This window comes from Euprymna scolopes, chromosome 2 (assembly GCF_053919585.1).
Source record: "Euprymna scolopes isolate OS-2025 chromosome 2, ASM5391958v1, whole genome shotgun sequence".
Classification (NCBI taxonomy): domain Eukaryota; kingdom Metazoa; phylum Mollusca; class Cephalopoda; order Sepiida; family Sepiolidae; genus Euprymna; species Euprymna scolopes.
In genome coordinates this window covers 147,677,964-147,689,978 of record NC_136483.1, presented here as the reverse complement: position 1 = coordinate 147,689,978, position 12,015 = coordinate 147,677,964, and the positions used below count along the sequence as shown (strand labels likewise).

General features: G+C 29.2%; 1 protein-coding gene across 2 annotated transcripts in view; it reads right to left on the bottom strand.

Annotated features, from left to right (window-relative positions):
- Window positions 1-3,342: 3,342 nt before the first annotated feature.
- LOC145297531 (small ribosomal subunit protein eS21-like) overlaps window positions 3,343-12,015 on the bottom strand; it is a 52,296-nt gene continuing 43,623 nt past the window's right edge. For both annotated transcript variants that reach the window (XM_080143478.1, XM_080143487.1), the window contains exons 4-6: window positions 8,542-8,613; window positions 7,455-7,510; window positions 3,343-3,387 (exon numbers count right to left, since the gene is read on the bottom strand). In XM_080143478.1, the coding sequence (XP_079999604.1) occupies window positions 3,378-3,387; window positions 7,455-7,510; window positions 8,542-8,613 (138 nt within the window). In that variant the 3' untranslated portion in view covers window positions 3,343-3,377. The remainder of the gene's footprint in view (window positions 3,388-7,454; window positions 7,511-8,541; window positions 8,614-12,015) is intronic.

The window sequence follows — 12,015 nt, the reverse complement described above, 5'->3', positions numbered from 1 at the left end:
TACTAACGGTTGGCAGACCTGGTTGCCCAGTCGACATATCATAACTGCACCGACCAGGGTGCAGATCATAGCTGGGCCGCGATCAGAGGGTCAAGGACGTGTAAGGCACACGTTGCAAGGTCACACAAGACCAACTCCCTCTAAAAATCTTGCTGAATACTTTCATTGGTTTTACCACGCCCTTTGACTTCATGGATGAAGTCATTGACTCAGCACCACCAGTAAGTTGGAAGAAATGATTGCAATGACCAACTCAAAATCTGAGCAAGGATATTGAATGGATTTTGGGTCCTCACATATATGAAGTCTGCCAGTGGAACTGCGAATGGCTTACACTCAAAACAGTAGCAACTATGGATCACCCTAACTGGTCAGCTAGTGTTCGAGACATGAACTTGTTGGAAAGAGCTGGCCCAGGATGAATTCTTTGATCATAGGTTTCTTAGTTAAAAGAAATGAGTTTTGTCTTAGCAGTATTAAATGTGAGGTTTCATTTTCCAAGGATTCAGCCATTGTCTTGCATTTAAGCTCATGCCAGGAATAAAGCATAATGTGATCAGCAAATACATCCATCGCAGACAATTCTATTCAGAGATATTTATGAAAATCAGGAATAATAAAGATCCAAGTATCGACCACCACCGTTGCATTAATGTGATGTTCAGATTTACAGGCATAGAAAATGACACATCGGGGGGGGGGGATATCACATTAATGCAGGTGTATATATCTATCTATATATCTATAAAAACAGAGATGTGTGTGCCACAGACGATTTCTGATTGGTTAATCCAATAATCACATCTCCTAAAAAACAATGGTTTCTACGCTCTTACCTTTACCATAAAATATTATGGCTTTATTTATTGTCCATCTTGGAAGGGTTTAATTTTTTAATAACTTGTTATTCACAAATTAAAAAAATACGAAACTAAACTACACGAAATCAAACGCTCCGACAAACTTAATAGTAGTACTAGCAAGCACACGCGCACACACACGTTCACTACCGTCACGTTGTTATGGCAACCAAACAATGTTTACAAAATGTCTACGCACGTTCGTAGACATTTTGTAAACATTGTTTTTAAAAAATAAAAAATAATACTTCTATTATGTTTTAAACGACTGTAATAGTTTACTTTGGAAGTATATTTCATAAAGAAAATTGACAACCCACTTTAAAAACAGAAATTACGAGTTTTATATATTTTATTCGCAGTTTTTTGTTGACTCTTCTGGCGGCCATGTTGTAAGCCCTAACGGTATTTTTGGAGATTACCCAAATAAATGTTATCAAAGGCAAGATAAGTTACTTTTCCACCAAACTGGATATATTTTTCGTGTTTTTATTCAATGTAGCATATTTATTCAGCTCGAAAAACGGGTTTGTATTACTGTACACATAAATTCGAAAAAGTTGTCAAAAACCAAATATATAACAAATACATGTTATCAAAGGCAAGATAAGTTACTTTTCTACCAAACTGGATATATTTTTCGTGTTTTTATTCAATGTAACATGTTTATTCAGCTCGAAAACCATACGGTGTTTACCGATGTATTGGAAAATTCAAGATGGCGCCTCACTCCCTCTTTAACACGGTAAGTTTGGGAAAAGGTATTATAAATAAAAAACTAGAAAAAATACTATTAAAAACCCGCCGGCAACTTTTTCGAATCTATGTGTACAGTAATACAAACCCATTAAAAATATTGTTTTTGATTTTGAAAAAATATTGTGGTTCATTTGTATTTAAAAATATTGTGGTTCATTTTGATTAAAAAAATTGTTTAATTTTAATATTTGTTTATTGTCTTAACTCATATCAAATGTTTTGCTTGTGTTCTGCTTCAAATATTCATATTCTTACATGCATAATTTTCATTTAATTTAATCAAATCGTGTTCCTTCACTTTTTAAAATGTAATTTATAAGTAATTACAGAACGCATTCTAATCTTTAAAATCTATAATACAACGAAATATTTAATTGCTTATAATACTTAAACAAACAACTTGTGTTTTTTTTATTATTTTTTTATTATTAATATTAGATGAGTTTCAGTATAAATCATCGTGTTCTTTATTTCAATCCAATTTGGAAGTTTTGTAAATGTATATGATGTTTATAATGACCTATGATTGCGTATTTATATACATTATTTTCCCTATCCTTCTGTTCATCGTACATCTTTTACTCCCAAACTTAAACATGGTGGGTGCATAGAATTCATTTACCGATACAAAAGAAATGATAAGTAAATAAATCCATAAATAAATATTATAAATGGTTTATTTTAATACTTGCCAGGATGCGGAGGAAAATGAATGAAGGGGGAGGGGAATGAAATAAAAACATTTTGGAAACAGATTAAGTTTGAAAGAATTGCTTTGCACAGAAAGAAATTAATGAAAAAAGAATAAAATTAAATTTCTTTTCCTTCTTGATTTCTTTTAGTTTTTTATGAAAAAGGAAGTCAAAATTAAGACTATAAAAAACAATTTTTATTAAGAACGAACCTCAGTCGTCAGGTCTGTAAAAAAAACGTGGAATAATCAAGAAATGTTTTCTAATACATTTTTTTTTTTTTTACTTATGTGTTCATTTGTCTCTTTGAAGTTCGTTTGTTTAATATATCGGTTTGCAATATCACTTTGTCATTCTGTCAGACTCAAATTTTAAATCTACATATCTATAAAAGTGAAAGTGTGTGTGTGTGTGTGTCTGTGTACATTTCCCTACGAAATAACTCTGTCAATTTTTAGTCTACAGACTCGAAATTATACAGGGTACTGAGATTTGGAAAAATCTATGTGATCGGTTTTTAGCCAGAAATTTGGCGATTAAGGGGTCAAAGTTCAACGATTTGAGCTTTGAGAACTCTAGCAAACTTCTCCGACAATTTTGGGTCTACACCCTTGAAATTTTAGATATAGGTTCCGTGGACATGGATCTAACTTAATAACTTGATTTGAGGCCAAAACAATAAATTTTCAGGGGTCATAATAGGGGTCAAAGTTTAAAAAATTACCCCTTTTTTTTGCTCAGCATACACCTCCAAACACCCGGGCAACGCCGGGCACCCATGCTAGTTTTTTGATAAAGATTTGATCATATTACACTATTTATCCAAATATACAAACTTTTCAAGACTTTCAATGTTAAATATATCTTTGGAACCCTAACTAAAATTGAACATTTGTCTGGATCTTCCTGGCATTCTGAAAAAGTATGATTAAATTAAGAATGATTTTTAAACGCAAAATTAATATTCAATATTGGAATTTTACATACATATAACAAAAAATTTCATGCAAATGATAAAAGAACACAGGAAATATTTTTCACATTTTATTTTAAATCTGGGATTGCTTCAGTAATTTCTGCAAAATAAAAATAAATAGTATTAAAAAATAAATTAAAAATAAAGTTAAAATCCAAACAAAATTGAAAAAAAAAAAAAAAATATTAGGTTGGCAACTCCTGCCGGTTTTTTAAATATATCAGGTTTTGAAATTTGTTATATTTTATTTTCAGTCAAAATCAAATGATTTTTACCGAAAACATATTGGGAATCTTATTGAACATTTGAAAAAAAAAAGTTGTGAACACAAATGGAGAATGCATCATTGATTAAATAGTTATTTTTTACTTTAAAAAAATGACAAGAACTTAGTTTCCAACCTAATAGTTATAGGTAGTGTTGGGAAAATTCCTAATTTTTATACGATTCCGATTCCAGGAAAATATTGATTAACGATTCCGATACCAAGTACGATTCCGATTCCTAGGGAATTTATTGTTTTGAAATATACCAGGTAGTTTTATACTTATGGTCGGTAGTTCCCAAATATGTTCCCTAACTTTGGAAGAGATATTTTATGTCTACACCGTCGTGTTTTGGTTTAAATAAAATTATTATATAGTAAACTAAACGGAAAAATTAGCAAAATTTATTGTAGAGAAAATTTATTTTACTTAATTGGAATACAGAAAAAAAAAACTCCAAGAAAATAGAATTTATCCTTCAGAGAAAAAACAAATAAAATAGAATTTATATAACAGAACAAAAACAAGAAAATTAGAGAATAAATACACACGATTCATTATTTTGGTCCTCATAATTAACAGATTTAATGAATTAAATAAAAAAAAATATAGCGGAAGAGAAAGAAAATATATACTAATTAAATATAAAAAAGATAAATATTTGATTTAATAATTTATAAATGAACGTGCGTAATGAAAAAAAAAAACAATATACCACGTGACATGGCGCCGTAGATACAAAATAACCTTTCCAAAGTTAACGACCATATATGAGAAATACCATTAATCGAAAGTTTTTGTGTTTTATACCAAAAGGTAGGTATAGCGAAAAGTTACGATTAAAGGAATTTCAAAAACGATTTTTTGTTTAGCTATTGATAGTTGTATTTATGACGGCAGTTCTTCAGACCTCCATAATTCATAAGGAGTAGTTAACACCTATTATTTTTTCTTACTTTTTCATTGCTTTTACACGTTGTTTCTAACGTGAAGAATAAGTTTAGCCAAACTAATTTTGTAATAGGGTATATCAAAGAACACATATAAAAATGATACCACTATAAAAAACAAATGAAATACTAGATAAAATTGAGCAAACATAATTGCCAAAATTACAGAAAAAGATAAAAACAAAAAATGGTGAAGTTTGTTGAGTGAAATGAATTATTGAAAGAAAATTAATTGAACTAATAGAAATGTTAAATAAAAAAATGTCACATTTCAATATTTTTTTTAATAATTAAATTCTCAGGGTTGTCGAAATTAAAAATTAAGTGATTTTTTTTTTTTATTAGACTTCTTTCGAAGCTTGTTACCTTGAAAAATACATTTAAACCCGTTTTTTTTAAATAAATTGAAAAATAAATGCAATTAAAAAAATTTAATTGATAATTGAAACTTTAAAAACATATTAAACATTGAAAAATTACTTATCTCATAAATTAACGTTTAATAAAGTAGATCCAGTCTTCATACAGGAATTTGGTTATAATAAATATATCTTTCCCAAACTTAAAAATTAAATCTTTTTTTTTTTTTTGTGTGAGAGAGAGAGAGAGAGAGAGAGAGAGAGAGAGAGAGCTTTAAAATCGCCGGGGAGAGCCGCCTAAAATTTTAAAGAAGTAAATTTTAGGAAGTTTAGTGCCTTTCAAAGACGGTTATCATAATTTATTATCATCATTTAATTTCCCTTTTTTCCTCCCCCCCACACCTTTCCACGTGGTTCAGTAGTTAACCAGTGCTCCTGTTGCTGTCAGTCAGCTATCTTTACCTAAGTTTTAATTTCTAGTTAAAAGAATTTTTCATGAATGGAATCAGCATTTTTTAAAATTATTTTTTTAGTTGTATATATTGTATTTACTCTTTGAAGTTAAGGAGGGTTTAAAAAAATGGTGACACCTAGATGGTGACGTAGGCAAAAAAAAAAAAAAAAAAAAAAAAAAAAGACACTGCGATTTCGACCCTCACTAATAAAACTGCTCTGAGTGACTAGTTGGTAATTTTTTGTTCCTTTTCTTTTTTATTTTGCTCCTCCAATTTATTTGAATGCTTCATAGTTAAATGTTTTAACATGTTGGTTGTGGTCATGTTAGATGGTTTTATTCCTCGTGATATTTTAATTTGACAGACTTTGCAAATGGCTTTCAACTCATCATCTTCAAAAAGACTTTTTTTTGGACTTTGGGCCATATTAGAAAATTCAGTTTATCTGTAAACAAATAATTTACTATTAAATTTTGGGGTTTGTATTACTGTACACATAGATTCGAAAAAGTTGTCAAAAAACAAATATATAATAAACAAATATTATCAAAGGCAAGATAAGTTACTTTTCTACCAAACTGGGTAATTTATTTTGTTTTTATTCAATGTAACATGTTTATTCAGCTCGAAAAACATGCAGTGTTTACCGATGTATTGGAAAATTCAAAATGGCGCCTGACACTCTTAAACATGGTAAGTTTGGGAAAAGGTGTTATAAATAATAAACTAGACAAAATACTATTAAAAAAACACCGAATATATGTCAAAATATGTCACGGTAACATATATTGAGCGAGTTTCTAGCAGTATTTTGTATAGTTTATTATTTATAACATCTTTTCCTGAACTTACCGTGTTAAAGAGAGTGTCGGGCGCCATTTTGAATTTTCCAATACATCGGTAAACACTGTATGCTTTTCGAGCTGAATAAACATGTTACATTGAATAAAAACCCGAAAAATATATCCAGTTAGGTAGAAAAATAACTTATCTTGCCTTTGATAACATTTATTTGTTATATATTTGTTTTTTGACAACTTTTTCGAATCTATGTGTACAGTAATACAAACCCGCATTTTCTTTTGAATTTTTTTTTGGTTGACTGTGTTCAATTCACACATGGTTGATGCGGTTCAATATTGCTAAACTATAAGTCCTTAGTAAAATTCTATTTATAAATACTTTTTAAAATGAAATTATTTAATTAATCGTAAATATTATTTAGACATAAAAATTAATTGATTACAAAACCTTTTAAAAATATATATATTAATTTCTTTTTCGTTCGGCAAAAAACTGCGCAAAACACTTTTAATTTTCAATTTAAAATTCTATAAAAAAGATTATATTATTCTGCTTTTAATATAATCAAATTCAGGGTTTTATCTTTCTGGAGAAAAAAAAAAATTATGGATTTTATTTCAATTAAATTAAAAAAAAAAACTTGACTGAATTGAATTAATTACCCTTAAATTAACGAAGAGGTTATTTAATAACTTTAGGTTTAGAAGAGATAGGTATGGGGTCGATTTTTTTTGAAACTTCAAAAGAAACCGACTACTGTCAAAACTTTGCGAAATAATACGTGATCAATTTCATTTTAGAGATATTTCTTTCAAAAGCCTTCTTTTAAAAAAAGAAAAAAAAGTATATTGTTCTATTAAACCTTTTACTGTTTAAATAATTTGACTTTGCTCGTTTTATTTTAAGAAAATATAAGTTGAAAAAGCATTTTCATTCACTATTAGAAGATTTGTCAGTTTTTTTTAATTTTTACTCGCAATGCAGAGCCCTGCATACTTCTTTTCAAGTTAACTCTTTTGTAGTTTTGATTACAATAGATCTGAATGAATGAACTTTGTAAGGGAGGGGCACTAAGCATTGCCCTGTTAATAATGAATTTCTTTAGTTTCTTTTTATTTCTCTCTTGCGGTTAGAAATATCAGGAAATTTTTTTCTTTTTTTCAACATCACACTAAAAGAATCGTAATGAAGGAATCGGAAAATTAAGGTATTTTTGAACAATGCGATTCCGATACCTCCCAAAATACACGATTCTTACGATTAACGATTCCGATTAATCGTCCCACCACTAGTTATAGGAAATCTTTTTTAAGCTAATTAGAAAAATACTCACTTCGCTATGATGCCATCTCTTTTGGTTAAGCGAACAAGACTGTCATCTGATTCACCCTGTAAACACAAACAAGGATTCATGATATTAAGCTGTTTATGAAGACACACTCACAAAATTCCCATAAACTTTTAAAAAAAATTGTTTTAATCTATTATGATATGGAGAAAAAAAAAATGTAATGCACAACACCTGTCATGTTATTAAACATTAAAGTATAATGGAGTTGAAGAATAAGATTTTTATGTCTCAAATAAAAACAAAAATAGAAAAAAAATTGAATACAAATTTACTACCATCACCAAATGTATTAAACATTTAATTTTCGATCAATCTGTATACATTTTTCTATTACTATTAACATTTTTCTTTATTTCAAGTTGCAGTATATAGAAGTTTTTGGCTTAATGCGATCAGCTAATTGCTTTATATACACTTTTATATATCTATGCTTCAATACAAATTTTTCCTGGGGGATGGGGGGGGGAAGGCCCTTACAAAAGTTTTAGATTTGCAAAACTCTGCAAATCAAAAGAAAATGACATTTTCTTGGATTCTGTTTTTGAATTGCCAGCTGTATACATCATTGCCTTCAATTTCAGTGAGCACTTATTTTATTAGACACTCAATTACAATGGAGTTAAGGAATAAGCTTATAATAGTTTTGTCATTTTAAGAAACAATTATTAAATGTAAGAATTTCTGTCAGGATTCTATTTTCCGTTTAATATTTTCCATTAAATTTTTAGTTTAAATATTGCAATTGCTTAAAAACAAAAATGTTATCGCTATCTATAATATTTAATAGCCCAAACCTAATAATTGTTCAAAATTTTCTCGCATAATCTAGTGTCGGAATTGTCTTGAGGTATTCTTCAATAAAATAAAGAAACCTATAAAAGACATTTTACAATTTATTGTACCAAAGTTTTGACTCCTCTCGCAGGTGGGTTCCACGAGAGGCAACACTCTTTGGAAAGCAATTAAAATATTGACATAAGATTCGTGCGAATAAAAAAAAGGACTTGCAAGTTGTAATATGAGCAAAAAAAAAAAAAAAAAAAAAAGATTACTTCGATAAAGCTCTTACCATTTGTCTAATTTTTCCACAAATAGCGTATGTTTTGTTTGTGCCAGTCATTCGACCTGTGGTTTCATCAACCTGAAAATGTTAAAAAGGTTATTTCAAATAATGTTTTTCTAAATAAAATAATCTTATAATACACACACACACACACAAACAAAATAAAATTAGACAAATACCAATCCTAAGACAGGTATAACTAATTCCTAAAACAATTTTGTTCCATTTTCATTTCTCCTCCACATGAAGATTAAAAGATCAAATGATTTGATCAAATCCATGAGTATTCTGGAAAATGTCTAAAATTTAAATTAAAGTTTATGAAATTGAAATTTGGGTAATTTTATTAATTATAAATCAAACTGAACGAAAAAAACATTTGAATTCTTAAATGGGAGGTTGTGTCATTGAAATATGGGGAATATTGATATTTAATACCTATTTAAATTTTCATGAAGGGCTCCTACCCCCTTTGTAATGTAACCTCAGACCACATTACATGTAGTAATCCTGTTCCGAAATTCATCATGATCAGTTTAGGAGTGAATCCTGTACATACAAATATATAAACATACCTAACTTTATAATGATCAACATAATAAATATTGGAATTTGACTTGTGCATCTATCTTTTTGTTGATACCATTTATGAGGGGTAATACTCTTAATAGGATTCCTGGGCAGAACAGAAAATCACAAAAAGAATCAGTCATAAAATTTGAGCTTCTCCTTCAAAAAGAGATATTTCTTTTGCTGGAATAAACTTAACGACAGATCAACATTGCATTTCACTTATGTTTTCAACAATTTTTGACAAATTACACTTGTGTAACCTTTGCTTATAAGATAGTACAATTTCATGTTTGGAAAACAATTGTGAAAAAAAAAAAATTACATTGTACAGCACAATCACATTGACACACCGGTCCTTGCCAGATCACCGAAATTAAGCAACATTGAGCCTGGCCAGTACCAGATGGGTGACCATTTGGGAAGGATGTACCTTCTAGGAAAGTTGGACGTGGGGCCAGCACCATCACCTTGTAAAAAGAACTCCTCACTACAAAAACATCTACAGTTGTAGATGGCCTATGACCCTCCAGAGGCTCAAGGACTATGGATGGACAAATTACATAAAATAAACTAAAGCATCAAATGCAAAAAAAAAATAACATTAAAACCCATTAGGAAAAAAAAGTAATTAATGGTACATGTAAGAGGTGCTTGTCCAGACAATTTCAGATAAGAAATTACCTTAAAGTTTTCCTCTACATTTCTGTTCCAAAGATTTGGCCCTGATCACAATTTGATAAATATGAACAGGAATTTGACTGACTTTGGAATAATTTTGTTTGATTAATTAAAATGTTTTCAAGAAATCACGGTTTACCTATTTATTTGTGACCTATTTGTACTAAAAATTTATAAAAAAAAATATTGAAGTTATAAACCTTTAAAGCTATTTTGTTTTAAATAATGGACCTTACTTCCTTAGAGTAACAGATGACTACTTTGCAAAGTGTAAATTAGATAATAAATGCGTATATAAAATAAAATTATATTTCATTACCAACCGCCCCTCAAAAAAAAAAAAAAAATTGTTCGAAAGAATGAATACCTTAGTATAAAATTACTGAACAAATCAAATTTATTTTGCACAGGTAGACATTCATAGATTTGGGGGGGGGGGGGGGGGGGTCATCTACCAAAAAGAGTATCAATCTAAAACGTATATTTTTCTTCAGATGCTAAAAAAGGGCACACACTTCATATAATGGGAAATTAATGTAAGAGGTGCTTGTCCAGACAATTTCAGTTGAGAAATTACCTGAAAGTTTATCCTCTAGTTTCTCTGCCAAAGGTTTGATCCCGATCACAATTTTGATAACTATGAACAGGAATGTAACTTTGGATAAACTTGCATTGGGACATTCATGCAAATTTGTTTTTTTTTTTTTTAATAATTCAAAAAATTAAAATCATGTTTGAAGAATCATAATTTAAAACCAATAATGAAATAAAAATGCTCTACAAATCAAAACCAAACTTACCTTTGGCAAACTAAACAAAGTTAGGATTAGTTCATTGTTAAAAAAAATTTTTTTTAAATTTGTAATTTATAGAAGTACTAAAAATATTTATTGTGACTCCTCATTCTCACCCAATATTTTACTGTTTTTTTATTTCTTTAAAAAGTATCATAAAAAAAAGAAACAAACGTTTTAATGTGTCTTGTATTCATTTGCTTCCTCATAGTAAGACAATGTTGGTTTTTAATATGAGAAATTCTAACTCCAAAAAGAGAATACTCTAGATTGGGATAAAAAAAAAATTTCTTATAAATCAACCCTTTGTTAGAAAATGTAAATGTTTTAGCTAAACACTATGTTAAAAAAAAAGTCCGGGGGGGGGGGGGGGTCCAAACCTCTGGGCAAAAACATTTTAAGCAATAACGAGAAAGTAAATAGAAAATCAACTACGCCACCTGACATGAATTTGAAAAGCAATTTTGCAATAATTAAACACAGTAATTTTTTTTTTATAGGTTATCAAGAAATTAAATTACTGATGTTACATATTGGTAACACTGGCAAAATATAATTTCCATCTAATTATATTCATTTTACATAAGGTGTACACTATTAAATAAAATCTAAGTTGAATGTAAGAGGTGCTTGTCCAGACAATTTCAGTAGAGAAATTACCTGAAAGTTTTTCCTCTAAGTTGCTTTTCCAAAGATTTGGCCCCGATCACAATTTTAACATGAACCGGAATTTGGCTAACTTTGGAATCTAATTTTACTAAATTTGATTTTGTAAGTGAAAATATTTTCTTGCATCAAAAAAGTAAACACGGCTTTGAAGTGAGGTTTTTCACTGTTTTTCTTTGATAAAAATATATCTGCTGCAAAAGAAAGTACAAGAAATAATTTGAATCAGTTTAAAACCTAATATATAAAAGGCTATATGTCTGTCTGTGCCCATATTTTCAAACTATCTCCTCCAAAACTAAAAGTCAGAGCAACGCTTGGGGCCTAAAATGATTTTTTTATGGATTATCCTTTTTTGGATCTTTAGCCAACTAAAATACTTTTTTAAGGGGTCAAAATTGAAAAATCGTTATACATTTTGGACATTCATCTAAGTTTATTTTTTAAAAAGTTCATGTCACGTTGGTACAGTGGTAACGTCACCAGCTTTGAATGCTACAGTTTTTGATTTTAGCTGATGGCACCCAAATACTTTTGAAATCACGACTATAATAATATATACAAAATTTGGTCAAATTAAAACATCATATTTAAGCATATTTTATAAACCGGGCACCCCCACCCCCAGTGCAAAATAAAACTAATAAAAAAATTAAATCTACCCAAAAGATTCAATCGAAGGAAAACTTTGCAACATGATTTTTTTTTTTTATACATAAAAAGGAAAAATGTTTTTATTACATATAATGTAAGAGGTGCTTGTCCAGAT